We start from the raw sequence: 20,285 nt of genomic DNA, 5'->3' as shown, positions 1-20,285 counted from the left end.
ACATTTTTGACAGCATTCAACTTTTTTTCCTATTATTTCTGTTATTTAGTGTGTTTTTACTGGAACTGTGGCTTGAATTCAATAACTTTGGGTAAAAAACATTTGTTCTGACACAGTTTCAAACCACATTATCAACTTGGGTAACTTCGCTGGTCACTTTGAAATGTGCTTACTTCCACAATGACGTTGACGTCGGTGGTGAGGGCCTGCACTCTGTGGAAGCTGGCGACCAGTCCGATGGGCAGGAAGCCCTCCTGATCCATCTTCCTCCTCAGGAAGAAGTCCCGCTCCAGGTTGTCCAGGCTGAAATAGTACTCGCTACAGGGGAACACATGATCAACATTATCACATATATACTGACAAACCAGCTGTTGTTTGTTGTCTTCTCCCTTGTGTCTGACACAGGAGGGACTAAGACACAAGGGAAACAAAGAGGCAGTTAAGACAAATAAGTCAGACGACGAGGAGAAAGAATAAAAGCAGGGAGAGACCACATGCGACTGCAGTGTTTAGCAAAAACACTGGAAACAAACTTTGGTTTTCAAGTGATAGAGTAACCCAAAACCTTCCAAAGAACCACTAATCAAAAACAGAATATCTGACAGGATTCAAAGAGTAACTTGATACAGATCTAAACTGAAGGGGGCACTGAGTCCACACAAGGAAACTGTTAAGCTCCTTCAGTTAGGTGCCAAAAAACTACCGTCCCGACACACAGCGTCTCCAGACTACAAACCTGTTGTTGGGTAAAGGGCAGGATTTAGGGGGGGGGGGGGGCGGGGCAATGTAGCAAGACAGTATATTTTATTATTTATTTATATTTTATTTTACATTTTGATCAATAGGAATCACAAAACATCTCATTGCTGTTTATGATGTCAAAGATCTGCTGAATAGAAAGTTGGTTTTGGCTTCCACCGTATGTTTGTTTCTTTTCTTGCTCAGATAATGTGACAAAACTGAAAATCGAATCCAGGAATCTGGAATTGATAAGCAGAATCCAAATTTATCAAACCTAAACAATAACCAAACCCCAATCACCATATCACAGGGTTTCTGCAGTGTTCACACAATTAAACTTAAGACTTTTTTAAAACCCTTTAATACCACGAACTACAATTTAACACCCTTGTCACAGTCATACTGAGAATGACGTAAAACCAATAGGGACCTACAATTGTTTATCATTAGTATATGAATTCCTAAAAATATAATTAATCAACCGACTTAACCTGGACACAGACACCTGAAATAGATGGACGAACCAATTTAAAAATAATTATTTAATTTACTTTCATTTAAGTATTTGCTGACTTCTTAATAGCTTCTAAGGCCGTTTTTTGAGGGTACTGACGGATTGTTTGATCTAAACGGCTTCCTGAACAGATGAACTGTAGTCGGGTAAGAAGTCCACCGTCTTGTACTCTGAAGACGAACAGCTGGACAAACGGAATCAACACTGGAGGAACTGATCAAGTAAATATCTGAATCAAGATTAAAATGTGTGTGTTCAAACACAAAACAATTTGTAACAGTGAAGTAGTGTTTTTTAATTTATTTTTTAAAAAGTATTTATTATCTTTTTGTTTCAATGCTGAGATCAGAGTTGTGAAAAGTTCTCTTCATTGATGTTTAGTCAGAGAAGAGACATGAAGAGCTCATCACCTCTACAGCACGTCTGCAGGTTACAGCTGACTGCGTTTGTTCCCGTGTTCTGTGTTTTAGCGCTGCCCTCGTCTCGTTCCTGTAAGAAAGAAGCTAAACTCACATCTGCCTCTTGATGTAGTCCTTCAACAGGTCCTGATCCACGGAGTAAAGGTCGTTGCTGCTCATGTTGTCGTAGTAGTAGGTCACAGTGTTGCCAAACTTCTGGCCGTAGGATCCGCCTTTCATATCGTAGGACTTGTAGCCGTAGTGGTAGTCATAGTGGCCTTGACGGGACAGAAACAGTCAGTTAGAGGGACGGACAGAAATCAGATCCAGAATCACCTAAAAAAAATTACATTTCAGACAACAAATAAGAGCAGCTGCTTGCATTTTCTGACTCCACAGAATATTGCAAAGCTGTTCGGAGCATCTATTTTGACAGTAGTTATCTGTTTTCTGATCCTTCTCATACAATCAGTGTTTTCATAATGCTGCCGATGGTCGGAGTTAACGTTGTGTTGCTAAATTATGCCACATTTCGGTTTAATAAAGCCAGGCGCAGTTCCATTTTGGATTAGCCAGTAGATAAATTATGGCGTTTTATTAAGCTTAGAGTCTAATGATTCCTTTGACACTTTTCTCTCTTCTGCAATTACTGCCAACATTTGTTTGAATTCAGAATTGAGGGAAAGTTGTGGGATAAGGGAGAGCGACAGACCACCGGAGCGAGAGAAAGAATTAAAGGTCACAGTAGAAATAAAACTGCAATCAAATTACGCTTTTGAAAAAGTATATTAAAATAAAAAAAGTATAAATAGGTCTCATGTAGCTCCTGTGTTTGTGGTTCCAAACATTAATATGAAAATGACATAAAAACACCTTAAAGAGTGAATGTAGTCACTGACAAATACAGAATGTGTGTTTGTGTGAGTATGTAGGAGAGCACACACACACATGCGACAGCCGAGTAAATACACAAAGACAAAGCTCATCTGCTCAGCATTAACTCTGACCGTTTCTTCAGTGCTGCTGAAAGTCAACAATGTGTCCTTGAGGAGACGGGGAGGAACGTACAACTGGACTTAATGGACGACCACTCTTATTGCTTCCTCCGGGTTGTTTGTAATCTTTTGTTTCCTCTCATACTTTTCTTCCCTCTGATAAAATCATAAAACAAAAAAGGTACCAGTGCTTTCTCCACTTCAGTCTGGGGAGGGGAGCGAGGAGGCAGCCAACAGAGTGAGTGAGTGAGTGAGTGAGTGAGAGGAGGGGAGGCGGTGAGGGAAGACGATGTGTAGGAAAAGAGAGTCAACAACAGGGAGGAGAGAGGGTGAAACCTGCCAAAACCAACAGGCCTTCGGGGGGGGGGGGGGGGACCTGCTTCTCCTGCTGAATCCAAGGCCTTTCCTCATTCCAACACTCTCCGGTTGTTATTGCACTTCTGTTTTCACTGTAGCCTCAGTGGGGCCGGTTTAGGGTCACCAACCACCCAGTTTGAGAGCAGAGGCAGCCCGAACACAACCAAAACTACCATAATGTAAAAGTTTAATTCTCTCAGATTGGCACTACTTTGTCAAACTAAGTCAAACATTTCTACCTTGTAGCAAGAAGAAGAAGAGAGAATATTCAAGGGAGTAGTTTGACATTTACAAATACCCTTATTTTGCTTTTTTTTTGCCAAGACTTAGACAAGAAGATTGATATCCCTTCTCATGTCTGTTCGCTAAATGTGAAGCTACAAGTAATGATAAAGACTGAGAGCGAGGGGAACAGCTAGCATCCGGCTCTGTTTAGTTTAGAAAACCCACCTACCAGCACGTATTAATATTACTTATCATGTTACATCTTGTGTGTTTAATCCATGGAAATCACTGCACTGTTGTTAGCCAAGAAATACAGTAGTTATACTAAATAACTCCCCCCTAAAACCACAAGTTGTTGTTTTTACATGTCTGGGTTGTTGCAGGAGTGTTGCTCTAAAAGGCTGTAAGCGCTTTATTGAATGGTGGTGCTTCAGGTGATAAACTCTCTGTTTGTGGCACTTCCCTCCTTTATTGGAACAGGTTTTCGGCAGAGTTAATAGCCTACATAGTAAATAAGTAGCCTAGCCTTGTTTGGGACTGGCTCATCCACTGTGGGTCCAAAAGGAGCCAAACTATTTCCACACCACTGATGTTGTGTTTCCTTTTTTATCCACAACAGCTCTTTACGTTTAAGACACCACAACAACAACGTGTGGTACGCTTAACTACTCAACCAACCCGCTGTGCCTAGTTTGGGAAAACATATCGAATGTTTCTACGTTTCATAAAGTTTATTTCATTTATATCGTCCAACCTTAACTCTGCATAAAAGGTTGTTTTTTTGGCTTCAATGCTGAGATCAGAGTTGTGAAAAGTTCTCTTCATTGATGTTTAATCAGAGAAGAGACATGAAGAGCTCATCACCTCTACAGCACGTCTGCAGGTTACAGCTGACTGATACATCTACAGGCGACGTGTGAAAACAGTCTTGATTTTACTATTAAGATATACAGCGGAGAAGGTGTGTGCTCATCAGTCCACTGTAGATAAATGACCTTGTTGCCTTTTTAATCCTGTGTTTCAGTTTGTTTAAACTGTCACTGTGAAGTGTTCATGTTTGAGTCACAATGACACGTTCTTGCACATTTGTGCATCGTGGTAAGTAACTGAACTGGTACTAAGAAAAGTTTCCGGCGGTGACAGAAACACAAGCAGCACTGTGGTGAAATCCTCACCAGCCTCTTTGTACGCCAGCAATGTCTCAAGAAACAAAAAAACGTGAAAGACCAAGAAAAGAAAGTTCTATCTTTTTAAAATTTTTTGAGGACAGAAAACTGGTGGTAAGGTGGTATTTTTAGTGTTTTACTTCAGTTTCTAAGTGTGTGTGTCCATGGGTGAAAAAGAAAATAACCCCACATACCTCTCCCACCTCTGCCTCGTCCCCGGCCTCTTCCTCTTCCACGTCCGCGACCTCTGAACCCTCCGCGGAACGGCGCTCCCTCGCTCTTCACGCTGGACACCTCGTCGTGGTCGTCACGCCACTCCCGCTCGTACTTTTGACTGTGCCAGTCTGCAGGGAAACCAACAGACATCCCGTCAGCACAAACACATCACCACACTAGTAGAACAAAAAATCAAGTTTGATGCAAACAAAGTTGTGAAAGGCAAACAGAAACTTCAGTAACTGCAGACAGTCCAGCAGAATTATTACTATTACTGTGTTTAATCTTCTTGTGCACACCAACAGATCACAGCCCTCTTAGTTGCCAAAACATTTCATTTCCACTGTGAATATAAGACATAAAGTTATTTATACTGTGTACATTTAAAAAGCTGAGCTATCAAAGCAGAAGTAGCAGATTAGTAAGGGCGCACACAGATCTCTCCACATCCTGCTGCTGAGTCATGCACGCTGTCTCAATAAAGATCAGCTACAGATGCAGCAACACAGACGCATCCAGCACAACTAATTAAACTCTGCTGTTACGTGCTAGCTATCAACTCTTGGCATTTAAAGCACGTAAAACCAGCTGGGTGGTTTTACACTATTTTCTTCACTTTGTTGCAGCCAACATTCACTGCCTGTCACCTACAGCCAGTAACCTGAAAGCATGCTGCCTCATGTTGGCGCACAGTGATGACATCACAGACTGACCTCTGAGGTCGTTCCTGGCGTTGGGAGGCAGGCGAGGGTTTTCGTTCTGTCTGCTGTTGTTCCTGGAGGCCGAGCGCTCCCTGGGACCCTCGGACTTCACCTCGATCATGAGGGGGACCCACTTCTGCTTGTTTCCTGTTTGTAACGACATGGAGAGGCAACACAGTGAGAAAAGAATAAAAACATGACTTCATTTAAATCATTTAGTCCCTGATTCTGTTTTGAATTCTGAAAGGAATCTGCAACCAAATTTTGAATTTGAAACATATTAGCAGGATATGGTCAACTTTTAGCAAAAATATAGTTCTTTCCTGCCTAAAATGCACTTAAACTTTGTATATTTTGAGCATTTTAAAGCAGCATGGTAAAAGCTGCCAAACAAATGGCTACAGGTCAAAAACGCAAGAGAAAAGAGAAAAGCACCTTTTCATTGACACTGTTGACTGTCTACACTCCATGAAAAAGATGACTTACACCTTTCGACAACAGACAAAGGATCTGAAATGCTGGATGAAATTGGCTCATTACTGGCCCGTGTATCTGTCTGTGTTAAAATGATGACGCCCATGTTTCTTTTTCTGCATTTGAGTTTGTTAAAATGTTATTTAAAAAATACATCTAAAAAAAAAAAAAGCAGCCAAACAACAAACTATCAACAAAATCTTAATGACCTGCAAATACCCAGTGTACAAATATGAGATATGAAAATAGATCAATTACACTGGGGAACAATTTGAAAAAGAATTTCTGTTGAGTTAGATTTTTATGCTGATTAAAACTAAAATTGGCATGCTGATTCCAAAATTGCAGTCAGTTTTTTTCTAGCACGTCAAGTTTTCTCCACAGCTTACCCTCCAGATAAGCAAAATTCCACTGATTAGCTGTAGTAAGACTTGCCAGCTGATTACGATTGGACTCATCTACAGCTACGTGGCAACTTGTTTGTGCAGTCACAATAGAGACAGTGCGGTGAGAGGTGTGTGCAGCTCCCAATAGGTCAGTACTATCACACACATATCTGTTAAGTACAGTATTTTTCATATTTTTTTAGAAAACGGGGATCCTATAGTTCAAAAACTGAGATCAGTTTTGGATTCCGCACCCAAAAATTAGTTAAAAACAGCTGTCAGACCTAACTCAACAAAAATTGTGTTCCCCAGTGTTATATGTTAAACTTCATCAATCTAACCAGTAAAGGAAGTGAGGTTTTGCAGCCATTGTGATGACTTCAGGTGAACCGATACCATCAACGCTCATTCAAACATTTCAGTCAATGGTACAATCTCACAAGTAGAAATCAAATGCTTATTGTTAGATTGTTTGGCTATAAAGGAATATATAATGAAAATAAACATGCCAAACCTTTCTAATCACTAGTAGATTCAGTTGCAGTTTACCAGGAAGATGGATTTTTGGGATAGAGAAGCAGCACTTTATACTGACTGGTTGCAGAGTCTTTTATTGGTGAGACAGCACTAAGTCTGCTGCAGTACCTCCACTGGCCAGCAGGGCGCATCAGTGATCTGGTTGTCGGGGTGTTGTGAGGATGTGTGGGTGAGAGTGAGACAGATACCACATGCAACGGGAGAGAGGGAAATGACAGCCACTTTTAAGTGACGTGGCCCTGCGTCTGTCTACTGACTGAGTAGGTAAGCGAAGAAGAGGGGGAATAAAGTGGGGAAAAAAGGACGCGAGCAAGAAGAAAATACAGAAGAATATGGACCAACAGGCTACTGAGTCAAGACTACAGTAGCCACAACATTTATAAATACTGCTATAATAATATCAAAGTGAGCTCAATACAGTTTATCTGTTGAAAGCAGAAATGTGAGAAATCAGTTTGTGGAGCTGCTCAAACAGCAAGATGGCCGACCACAATTTCAAACCTGCCAGAAATCCATCCGACAACAGTCCAACAGCCACACTGTCAAGCTTAGACCCCCTCAAACTGAAGTCAAACAACATCCCAATTCTGAAATTAAGTCTGCACCGAACAATTCTGGATTTAAATCTGGCTTAATCTGCTCGGCCCAGCACGGGTGGTCGAGTTGTTTTTGTTTGGTTTGTTTTGGGGGGTTTTTCGGCTTCAATGCTGAGATCAGAGTTGTGAAAAGTTCTCTTCATTAGATGTTTAGTCAGAGAAGAGACATGAAGAGCTCATCACTTCTACAGCACGTCTGCAGGTTACAGCTGACTGATACTGAACACGGTTTGAAAACATCAACAGTGTGTAACGGGGTAAAATAATGAAACCATGTATGTTTAATCAGAGTAGTCACAGTGCTAAAGCTATTTGTGTCCATGGAAATGTACCGACTGTACTGCCCTCACATCCTTTACTTCACAGTTTCCAGGAGTTATTTATCTTTTTTTTTCAGCTTACTTTAACTGACACCATGTCAACATGTTCATCTTCATTTCATATTTGTATTTTTAGCTTTAGTGGCTAAAGCCAGTCAACAAGGAATCACAAACTTGGACTTTCTGTGTGACCAATTAAGCGAATTATGAAAAACCCACAAAGAAAGATGACGAGGGAAACATTACGTGGGAAACCCCCAAACAAAAACTGGATTATTTTTCTGCAACGTGAAAGCATTTGAGGAGATGAACAAACACAGATGTGGTCCACAAAAACTGAATGAGGCTTAGTCTATACTCTCTGGTTGAGGCTGTTTTGCTCACTAGAACACCTCGATCAATAATCCTCTGTATGGTGGCCATTTTGTGACGTCTCACCTAAAAGGCCACTCTCAGGTGTTCTTCGGTTCAGCTGTAACTACTGACGGATGTTAACATGAGGTTTAAGCATGAAATATAGAAGCCGGTTTGGATGCTAACATTAGCAGTGTTCAGCTTTTTAGCATGCTAACATGCCAACTGTCCGGTCCATAGTCACCTTTTTTCTTCGGTCCGTTCTTCTGAGAGTCGTCATCGCCATTCTTCTCCTCTCCTGAGTCGTCCGACTTGGCCTTCAGGTTCTCCTTGCTCTCCTCGATGATCTCTCTCTTCTCCTTTGACTCCTTCTTCGTCGCCGTCGTCGTCGTCCTCTTAGGGGCCTGGAGAGGAAACAGGTTGAGACAGGGAGACATTTAGAAAAGAGTTGCAGAAACAGCTGGGTCCACCAAAAGGAGATTTAAGACCTATTCAAACAAGAGATGATTTATAGGCAAAACTATTTCAGCTAACACATTTTTACAGGACACAAAATTGGCTGAAATTTGTACCACAGATAAAATGATATATGACAACTTATTCAAACATTGTCATTATCTGATTTAGCAAAGTGGAATCTGAACTCCATCAAATATGTTTTTTGGTTAAAACATACACACGATTACAGACCGCTCGCTTAACCCCTCCCCCGAACAGTGCTTGTCCAATGCTAGCTTAGCAATATAACTAGCAGGGAATATAGAGTGCTGCTAGTTATGTCAAGTTTTGTATCCAAATTGTTTGCAGGCTGCTGTCTTAACATGTAGCTTAGACTATTTGCCTGTGACATGTAGCTTTAGCCTCAGTCATTCAGCACAATATCATGTAAGTAGCCAGCAAATGCATATTCAAGACCGTTACAGGCTTGTCGCTGTAAAACGAGACTTAGTTGTTAGCCAACTCACAGAGTTAACGCCAGCCTAATTAGCTAGCTAGCTACAGCTGATAAAAGCTGCTAATGACAGTTGTCATTTCAGCCGGCTAGAAACAAGAAGCTGCTTTTGTCTACCTTTGTGAAATCGACGGCAGACTGATTTATAAATTACTAGGAATTATGAGTGGTAAATCTGCATAGCAACAGTAACTAGGGGATGGAACGGGGCTTAGCGAACAGCGACTGTAAATTACCGGATGTTTCTTATAGCAAACAGATCATATATATAGCACCAGAAAATATAACCGTGTCCAGTAGCTACTGCACTCATTTACAGTATATATTCAACTAGTATACAACTGACAGTCTTAACACCAAATGAAGCTTTTATGATCTGTAAGGAAATAATAAAATAACTCCAATGAGTAGATTTGGAAAAAAAAGTACCCAACAACCTAGCTTGTAGTATAAACTGATATCAGTATATAAATACATTTTGGATCCAGAATGTATTCATATTCAGATAAATAAAAATAAGTATTTTCTCCACTGACGTTGAAATGGCAATTACTACGTCCCCTCAGGGGCATGTGGTTTACAATGTGTAATATCTCGTCTTTAGTTTGGTCTCATAATCATGTTTGATTGCAGCAGAGCAACACGAGTACAACCACCGTCAACACACAGTAAGGGACACAGGGTAGTGCAACATACATGAATCGCCTTTGCTGGTTATCTTTGCTCACAGAGCTGATATCTGAGTGTATTCAAATCAAACAGACTACAGGCCGCTCATCGGTGCTACGGCGGCTCAGCTATCAGCGACACACACATATCTGCGAAGTTTGACACTCCTGAGGGGTTTGCATAGGAACCATGCAAAGCGTTTGACTCAAGTCGAATAAGAAACTAAAAGGTACGACACGTTTCAAGCCCCAAACCAGCATGTCCACACACACACACAGCCTTCAAGGTGTCACATTGCAGACTAATCTAAATCACACTGAACTCAAAGACCATGCACTGAAGTTCTTAACATTAACAGTGAGTCTCATCAAACAGGAAATGAGGCACAAGCAATTCTGTTACACCTGCAAACCTTCATAACATATAATGGTTTCAAAATGATTGTGATTAGACTGGTGGAGAGATGATTTTAGAAAGCCAAAGGAACACATTTCAGGCTGCAGTGCTTCTGATCCTTGGCCTCCTTACTTTTGGTTGCTTCCCGGGTTCAGACTGATGAATCAGTGTGTAATGACATGTTAGGGTTTATAATTTAATGTCCCTTAATACTTTGCAACTAAGATGTGGAGAAGGATCCGCCTAGGCCGCGTTCAAAAACTGCTTGTGTAACCTACTAATTCATTTTTATTTATATAAACTTTATCTATAAAATCCCCCAATACTGTTTCAGCAGAATGTGTGTATTGTGTTAAGCCCTTTTCAGACGTGGAATACGCAACATTACTGGCTTCATCTATCTGTGAAAGTGATGTCTTTTTGTCATTCAAACATGGGTGTCAGGTATGCAAATGTTGGTTATGGCTTTATTCAGGCATGACAGGCTCGTTATAGAAAGAGCCACTGTGCTGGAAATCCAAACGCGTCAAGCTGCTAATAAAAAAATACAGTCTGAGCTTTAAACATTGCAGCAGGACGTGAACTGGGCAGAAATCTAGCCGAACTGGTTTCTAAAACATCAGCCAAGAGGGGAATTAGGAAAATGTTGACAGACACCTGATTAACATATAAAAAGCTGTCCAAGTGCTGTAACTTTAAGTAAAAGTGAAACTAAAAACATTTTTTTATGGGAAACTTGGAGCTTATATTATTTTTGATGATATATATATTTATTGTATGTATTTGGTGGTGACATCAATGCCGTCTTTACATAAAGGACAACAATGGAAATAATTCTTGGACTTTATTGTGTTATCTTGTAGATATGTGTGACCATGTGTGTCCAGGAGATGACTAAGCAGTGCTAATGTTAGCAAGCTAGGCTAACTAGCCTCCATTTTCTGAGAGGGAATACAAACTTGTCAGCATGACGGGACCTCCCACATGTTGAAAAAAGGGACAGGCAGTTTGATGAATTCAAATTTCAGTTCAAAACTTTAAGTAGGCTTTAAGCGACTTGTTTGAGGTTCCTCTCTTTGTGTGGGGTTGAAGTTTTTAGATGTTTAAGTTGTTAGATGTATCATAAGTAGGCAGGCAGGCTGCAGGTTTCATAGGCTGCAGGTTGAACTTACAGTGAATCTCCATGAGTCTCTGACCTGCCTGACAGTCGGCGGGCAGGACACGGTCCGTGTCACTGCCTCAATCTGAACAGAGGGAGGGAAGAGCAGTTTAGAGAAGACAATGAGGTGAACCATGATGTACACACACACACACACACAAACATTCATGCTGTATGTAGAATATGTACAAGCACAAAGCTTGCTTATAAAAAAGAAAAAGCTCTACAGCTGAGCAGTTGAAAATGGAGAGGGATAAATAAGCGGGGAGTCTTAAAACTTAAATGTTTGGGGACTTTTTCAGACACTAAAGTGAATTTGCAAAGTCTCAGCACCTGACCAAATCTTCCAAGCCCCTGTAGTTATAATCTGGTCATTTCTGTTTATGGGAGGGTGAAAATTATTGCCTCTTTAAAAGCTCTTCTGAGAGCATTACGCTTCTTCCTGTTGCGATCAAATACAATGACAATGCCAACTGGATGCTGCACAAGCTGTGGATAATAAGAAGCATCTGCTGCGTCTACTGTCTACTGAGCTCCCTCTGGGTTTTAGAAAGCTAATCCCACATCATCTCAATGGCTAAATGGCTAATGTTGTGTCATTACATCAAGACAGGCATACATTTTTTTGGGGTTTCTTTTGGTTTATTGTTTTGGATTCTGCACAGATGGAAATAAGAGCCAATTATTTTTAGTGAGAACAAAAAAGTGTGAAATGAAGCATTGTGGTGGATGAATGTGTTTAAAGCTCAGGTGTGAGTGGTAGAGCGTGTCCTCTCAATCAATGAAGACGTGTGGTGCAACGGCTGAGAAAATGTAATGCTGAGATCAGAGGGACGTCGATTTATTCTTCTTCCACCACAGGAAGGTACTGATGAAGCTTCTGTTACAGTCGCCTTCATAACAGAGAAGAAAGGGACTGAACATGGCTGCAGTTACAGTAGAAACACCAACCAACACAAGGAAACAACTCTACACTGACAATCTTATCACTCTGGACACCAAACAGACAACAAAATGGGGGCGATAACTGATAAGACAAATAACAATAACAAACACACGAGAGCCTGTCCTCCAGCACACGCTGACACACACTGGTATCAATGAATCGATCGCTCATTCAATCTACGGCTGCAACCAACTAATTGTTTTCATTATCGACTGATCTTCCAATTATTCTCTCGATTAATCGTTCCGTCTATAAAATGTCATGGTCTGATTAACAGTCCAAATCCCTAAAATGCAAACCACCACCTGTTTGGCATTTTGCTTAAGAAGTATCAAAACAATAATATGATTATCAAAATAGTTGATTGATTAATTAGTTGAGTAATTGTTGCATCTCTAATTCAATCTACAGTCAAAAAAGAAAAAAATCCCACCCCAAATTACATTTATTTGTTCAACCGTCAGTCCAAACTCAAACATATTCAGCTTAAAAATCATATAAAAATCAACAAACACAACTTGATTAATGATTGACCAATTTAAATTGTTGTCAGAAGTAATGTTCTGTTGATTAATTAGTGTACTATCTGTTTATGTATCAGATATACTGTATATCTCTTAAATTTCTGCTGCCGTGTGTGTGTGGACCTTTAAAGACAGTAGTAGTGACACCAACACGCCACTGAAGTGTGTTTTATGCCGTGTGAAGAGAGATAATATCATATTCTGAGACACGTTCATATCTGCACTCACCTTGAGAAGAAAAGCCACAAGTGACAATTTGTTACAGTATCATCGCCTCAGATAAATGTACCCTCAATGTAGAAATTTTCTTTGGACAACAGGTCATTTTTATTGTATGAAGTTTGACTTTAAACCACAACGCCAAACTCTAAAGCACAACCCTGCAATCAAAAGCCCCGCCTTTATCAAATTTCAGTGTCTATTTCCCAGCAATCTGTGGAATTCAGCGACTGATTTACAGCTTTAAATGTTACGTGATGGACCGTGAACTCCAGCCCCCTAAGAATAGCAGCAGCACAGATCCATGGGTGGTTTAATGAAGGGGATCCCTAAAAGGACATCCCTTCCCGGACCTTGGCCACCGTCTCCAAACTCCACCCCTCCCACCTACGATTTCTGCCACCGGAGCCGCAGGTTATTCCTGACTCTGATGATGTGACCCACATTTTCCTGCTTGGGGACACGCTCTCTCCCTCATGTTCGCTCAGACCTGGCTGCCTAAAATAGGGGAGGTTACCAGGGTCGCTTTCCCTGTGACACACTATCGCCCAGAGATCAGAAATAGAAAACGGCTCTGAGGTGTGATTGATAACTGCCGCTACTGTAAGGTGACACAAATTAGACGCATCCCCTGCCGGACCAACAGCTGTAGGGAAGAATAAGTATATAGGGGACGGGGTCAGTGTGTTGGATGTATGATGAAGGGTGCTATGGACACCAGAGCAAGTCTAGACTGGAGTAGAGCTTGTATTAGACAGGTGATTTCGCCATTTTCTCCTTATCTGAACCGAGGGCCAAGATCTCAGACGAGGGGCCAACAGTCCACAATTCACTGGTTAGTGTAGTGAGGTGAGGCTGGTTTGTTTTTTTCACTAAATCAATCCATCGGTTGGTCTACAAATTGTTTGTCACAATTTCCAAAAGCCCAAGGTCACGTCTTCAAATGTCTTCTTTTGTTCAACCAACAAAAAACCGAAAAGATGTTTAATCATCACACGAGAGGAAGAAAAGCGTCAAATCCCCACAAAGGAGAAGCTGAGACAAGGAAGGATTGAGATCGATTTCAGAGTTGGAGCATTTTGCCTGATCCCTGCTTTGAGGTCGGCCATCTTTGTTTTGTCTCCAAACCGTCCCAAGAGGTCCTGCCAAGGTGGTGAGCCTGGACTAACTCTATCCCTTAAAAAAAGAAACATGCAGTCCTGCAGAGGACACAAAGTCGGGCCAGCAGAAGCAGACTGCTCTGTCTGGACGTGCCTTTTAGCTGCTGTGTAATTACAGCCACAACCACTAAAAGACCTACTGTAGAAAACACTGCAGCCAAGTGACAATCTGCTCCTTCTGATAAGTTGGTGAGTATTAAAATGTCTTTTTATAAACACCATCCTTTCTCTTTCTCACTCTGTTACCTCGGTTGTAACGGTCAGATACAGATGAACAGAGATATTTAAAAAGGCTAATTTAACATGCGTCACCACACAGAGACTAACTCCTGTCCGTCTCATCGTAATGGATTCTTTCCTACCGCCATAGCTCTCGTTTAAACTTAATTCTGTATGACAGTCATACATCCAACACTGTCACATTATTACTGCCGAGGTATCAAGTCAGAAGTATCATGATATTTGATTTTGTTACGATCAAACAGCTCTAACCGAAGCGTCCTACAACCTCCTGCAGACAAGAGGGTTATATTGGTTCCCATTTTCCCTTCGCTTTAAGACAACATCCCTTATATGACCAATATGTCAAGAAAGTATTGTTCTATCAAAGTCCCTCTCTATTTTCAAGGTGTACTATAGTCAAAATCTACTGTTGCACATTCAGTTCAGAGAGACAAAGTCTGATATTGAAGCACACGTGGAGTAAAATGCTCATTATATGGACGATTTCCTCAGTTTCACTCCAGCTTGTTGAACATGTATGGAAATCAGGTCGGCTCCACTGCAGCGACTATGAAGTAGTCCCTAGCAGAGTTTTGGACAACAGACACCACCCTCTTCTCATCTTATTAGTGTGTCTGCACATCCACCAGCCTGTGACTCAACACCTCTCAACAAACAACACCTACCTGCATGTCTTTAGTTGCGATCTCCCCTGGAGTCGGCCAGCTGTTGGCGTCGCCGAAATCTCCAACCTGAGCAACAGAAAAAGACCTGAATTATTAGGAGTGTCACAGGTTTCTGAGATAGAGACACTTTCTCCTATTAATCTTTAGCTACATTGCCTGCGATTTGACCATTTCAGTCTTTTGTTTCAACACTGCACTTCACACAAAAGGCGTCGTAGAGGTTTGTGGTCAAGGTGTGGTTAACAACCCTGGAGTACAACAGCCATCAAAGGCGGGAAGTTGTGAATGAAACGCTTTGGGCAGAGTTTGCCTGCTTCCTCTGCCGTGCCATTGGCTCACCAGGAACTCACATTTGCATTCCAGGAAGTGTGAAGGGAGGTTACTACACAGCTCGAGGCGTGACAGATAAATACCAGCACTCTGACTACACATACCTTCACCTCTCTGTTTGAATTGGCCCTGAACTTATCGTCTGTAATTATGTCAAATAAAAGGTTGTTTTCTCAACTTATAATCATAGTATATTAGCATTCAGCAGCATTAAATGTTTAGATGGTGATGAACAGCAACTCCAGAACAGTAACTGGGAAAAACTGAGCATTTGAATCAGTTCGTGCTTTTAAAACCTTCAGAAATAAATCAATAGTGATTACCTACTCAACTGAAAATAAACACATTAGTGACTAACATGGGAATCTTTCTCATCTCTACCCCACCCTCCTCTGCACGTTTTTTTAGAAGAAAAAACCCCATTCAGAAATAAACACTCAAAATAGCACTTTTTATTAAAAGAACCTTTGACTTCATTCCTACAAAGAAAACTCAAAAAGGACCAAACAGTTCTTCAATGAAGCTGCTGATCCCTTATGAAACTTTACATGCAATATAAGATGCAACTGTAAGAGGTGGATATGGTTCAGCAAAGACTTCTAAAGCCCTGAAACACCAAATAGACTTTTAGACAGTGATTGTAATTCTGTATTATGCAAAGCAATTTTAATATTATGCATGTGGTGCTGCCTGTAAACCCGCAGCTACTTTACTTTTGAAATTAGAGAACTGTACTCCTTGTAGTTCATCATTTTCTCTTTCTAGTTTATTCTGTCGTCAGTATTAGACACCAGCAGTTACTTTCTTCACTTTGATTTGCTTTACATGCCTGTTTTTGTTAACTCCATGTTGGTACTGTTAGTTCTTATGACTTCTTTTTAACCTGAAATGGAGAATTACTGAATATATACAGTATAATCTCATTATTGTTGATATGCTCCAGTCTCTACAACTAATGTGATTATATGTTGGGATATTTCTTCTCGCTGTGCACTGAGTATTTTCTCGTACAGACCTTTCCTCCACGTCTGGGTTTGGGTGGGTTCCCTGCTCTCACCACCTTGGCGGGGCCGGTAGACTCTGTGGAAACACATGAAGATGGTCGACATTACAACCGGCTCTGCATACATGAACACAGATTGTCTGAAAACAGCAATGAAGGGAGAGAAAAGCAGGAAAACAACAGATTCCCATTTGAAATTAGTTGGAAATGTGTCTTAAAACATGAAGGTTGTGGTAAAAACAAACACCAAAAAAAGGAAAAGGTTGTTTTTCTGTTGCAAACATGTACTGATCTGCTTGTCTCAGTTAAATTAGCATTTCCATTACTTGTCTTATCTACCTGCGGCAGGTAGGCTCTCCATAAATCAGCAGACCAGCAAGCTAAAACTGAGAAACTCCAAGTGAAACTGAAAATGTCCAGAGATCACAGAAACGCATCAGTGCAGCCTAACAGCAAAAACTGACAGTCATCAAGAGGAAGTAATCAGTCCGGTCCGGTGGATGAAAAAAAGAATTCATGAAAGTACTTTCTCATGTAATTCCATTTAAAAAAAAATGATTTAGAGCAAATTATGTAATCTATAAAATGTCAGAAGACAGTAGCCCATCACAGTTTCCCAGAGCCCAAGCAGATCCAAAAATATTCAATTTACAATGATATAAAACAGAGAAAAAACATTTCAGAAGCTGGAAACAGCAGTTTCACATTTTTTCAAGTTTTCCAACAAGTAAACAAAAAGCAAAAACGTTGATTAAGTTTCTGTGAATTGACTAATTGATTGACTAATCATTTACATATTCATAAGTGATCCAATAAACTGAAATGTTTTTTCCTGCCTGCTCTCAACCTTTTTATGTTTCTGTGTAATTTGGCCTGTTTATCTTATTGGATCCCCATTAGCTTTCAATGTAGCATTTGCTCATCTTCCCGGGGTAAACAAAACAATACAGTAATGAAAGCTAATCTTAATACAACAAAATCAGATAACGCAAGGCCTTCAATAATATCAATAAATGAGAACAAATGACCACATATAGAATAAACAAATCAAGGCAGGGTGCACCAAACAAGCAGAGACAACTGACAACGAATAATGACAACCATCAGCTACGTTTGAGAACACAACCATCTATAAAACTCATGTTAGCTCATGAAAACAAGCAATAATGTAATAATCGTTTAATAAGTCTGGTTAACTGAGCAGCCCTCGTCGTACCTGATCATGAATCTTCACAAAAACAAACCAACAGACAGGATATGGCTTGTGTCCTGAAGTCAGAGATCTTGCCTCTTGCAGTCTTTGGCTGAAGTGTCACCATAGTCTGACTACGAGGGAGTAAAAGCGACTCACAGGGACTTCGCCGAGCCGTTTACACCAAAGAGAAAACCTCAGTAAGCTCCTTAGGGACGATCATGTCGGGGGACAAGTCCAGAAAGAGAACGAGAGAGGGGAATGAAATCCTTTGGCGGACTGCATCACTAACAACTCCGAGAGCAGCAGCGTATCAGGGTTTCATTACAGACGTGTGTGTGTTCATGAGTACGAAATATGATAAGAGATTTTAAGTTTGTAAAGCAACCAGGAACATCTAAGGCTGGAAAATAAACCAAATTTATCGAATGATAGACAACATGAATCTCTTCTGTGTTTTATAATCACTGTTAATTGAACCTCTGCGTTTTGGACTGTTGGACGATACATCAGGCTCTGTGAAATTGACATCACAAAAACAACAGATAAATTAAATCGATAATGATAATAATTTTTAGTTGCAGTCCTACAACCTGCCAATCGCACAAAAGCCCAGTTCAGGAGTCCTGAACTTTCATCAACAGTGATCAAAACATCAGAAGTGAGCCAAAACATGAAAGGAAGAATCCTGCACTGATGCATCTGAAAACAGTTCATTACCCTCTACTTCAATGTACCATGTTGTGTAGGAGTTCAGCACCAGGAGGATGGATCCAGCAGGATGCCGAGCTCCTGCTTGCATCAAAAAAAGTGTCTCTGTTGTGTGTATTTGTGTTTGAACAACACACACAGACTACTGAGAGAAGAAAATCATAAATGACAAAAGGTCAGGCTGGGTCAAAGACGCTGCAACTGCTGAACAGAAACTGACGGAGAACCTGAATTTCTTGACTGGATTTGACATTTACTTCAAAGCCGAACCAGCATTATATTAACTCAACACAAATCATAATAGGCGAAATCCGTGAGGTGTAATGGGGTTAAATAGATCAGAGTCTTAACTTTTTCTGGCCAGATAATCGCTGCCTTCAGTATTCAGCCCTGTTGAGAAGTCCAGTGAAAGAGCGCTGGGGCCAGTAAGGGAGATTAGTGCAAGTCCAGCATCTACACTGTATGTTTTCTTACTGTGACCAACTGGAGGTCACGTTTGCAGAGAGCATGACTGTGCAACCACACTGTGAGGTCGGTTCGGCAGAAAGAAGCACTGTACAGAAGAAAATAAGGCTCTGAAAGGTACAGTCACTGCACATGCACACATGCACAGATGCTGCACTCAACAACAAGGTTTAGGTTTTACTGATTCTGCTCATCAACCCTGGCTCTTCTTGAATCTCATGTTTGGATTGTTGGCATGGAAAGAAACAAAAGTTATGTTATATTCTCTCGTCTGAATGTTGGCTGTTGCTGGATGCATTGTCATGAGCTGATTCTGAGGCATTTTGAGTAAAACTGAGGACATAAAAAAAAAAGCCACAGTAAAAGCTTCATCAGCTCCCTGCATGAAATTACTTTAGCCGTTATTACATTTACATACATCCATCTTCTGTCTCTTGTGAAGTTTAGCAATATTTTTCAGCGCTGGCTCTGGTCCACCATATTGTTAACACTATACACATGTGTAACCAGCAATATAGAGAGACGCACAGCAGGTCCAAACAGTTGACAGATAAAAATCAATGTAGCAGAACCAGAGATATCATCTTTTTTATTCCACGCAGTCTTTTTTCCTTGTCCAAACCTGGTGCCTACATTACCCACAATGCAGCCCACAACGCTGACAAGTCAGGTTAGAGATTTGGGAGCGTAATGCTAGTAGTGGTTAATATAGCCTCGAGCTGCTGCTGCCCCCCCCCCCCCCACATATGAAGTAGTACTCCCCAAGACCTGTAAACAGACTTAAAATCGGGGGTGTTCCCCTTTAAATTTGGACTACATTCCAGTTCAGAGCCAGTTCTTGATACCAAACTCCAGTCTGCAAACCTGAGCCTTGTGCCTCTCGTGTCTATAAGTGTCCTTTGGTATCACAGAAAAGTTGTACGTGTCATTTACTGACATCACCTTACATAACCTCTGAACTTTAAACTGTTTATTTAATTCTGAGCGGTGGAGTTGAGAAATGGTTCAACTCATTTAACTCAAGCTTCCTGACACTACAGTCATAACCTTTGCTGCTTCATTTCGTTTGCTAAACTGTGTCACAGTCATGTGTCCTCCAGGTGATTTTCAACACAAGCTTTGGAGGGCAGGAATGTTTTTTCCAAAACACGATTTAAGCTAGAAACCATGAACAGTATAAAGTGCCAAGAAGAATCAAAGAGGAGATAAAATCCAACAACAATCATGCAACCTGAGCCCACAGTGAGGTGAGGGTGTGGTGTCCCTAATCATTACAAATAGTTCTGTTCAACAAATACTTACATAATTCAGTATGATGATCATCTAACACGACTACAAGTTCTTCCCACAGCATGTTTGACTATCAGCAACTGTAACTAGGTAGCAGAGAAAGAGTACTAAACAGCGTGAAAAACTTAATCACAGCTAAGGTTCAAAGCCGGAGAGCAACAGTTAAATATCTGTAACTTATCCTGCCTTTAAATAACAACATACTTTAATGACATTAACGACAAGTTATTTGCAGATTATATCCAATTTCAACAAAAGCATTGGCTACTGAGGCAACTCTAGAGAGTATTTTGTTCAAAGATCAGAAGATTGAAAGAGTTTTTCATGTTAACAGTTAATGAAATGATTCGCATCAATTAAAGATTTTGCCTTTCAGTCAAC

General features: G+C 40.7%; 1 protein-coding gene across 2 annotated transcripts in view; it reads right to left on the bottom strand.

Annotated features, from left to right (window-relative positions):
- Positions 1-20,285, bottom strand: part of larp1 (La ribonucleoprotein 1, translational regulator) — a 43,232-nt gene that overhangs the window by 7,991 nt on the left and 14,956 nt on the right. For both annotated transcript variants that reach the window (XM_070917097.1, XM_070917098.1), the window contains exons 2-9: positions 16,259-16,323; positions 14,914-14,979; positions 11,170-11,241; positions 8,225-8,384; positions 5,326-5,460; positions 4,591-4,740; positions 1,769-1,931; positions 174-318 (exon numbers count right to left, since the gene is read on the bottom strand). In XM_070917097.1, the coding sequence (XP_070773198.1) occupies positions 174-318; positions 1,769-1,931; positions 4,591-4,740; positions 5,326-5,460; positions 8,225-8,384; positions 11,170-11,241; positions 14,914-14,979; positions 16,259-16,323 (956 nt within the window). The remainder of the gene's footprint in view (positions 1-173; positions 319-1,768; positions 1,932-4,590; positions 4,741-5,325; positions 5,461-8,224; positions 8,385-11,169; positions 11,242-14,913; positions 14,980-16,258; positions 16,324-20,285) is intronic.

The sequence above is a fragment of the Enoplosus armatus genome, chromosome 13 (assembly GCF_043641665.1).
Source record: "Enoplosus armatus isolate fEnoArm2 chromosome 13, fEnoArm2.hap1, whole genome shotgun sequence".
Classification (NCBI taxonomy): domain Eukaryota; kingdom Metazoa; phylum Chordata; class Actinopteri; order Centrarchiformes; family Enoplosidae; genus Enoplosus; species Enoplosus armatus.
This window is presented reverse-complemented; position numbering and strand designations above follow the sequence as displayed.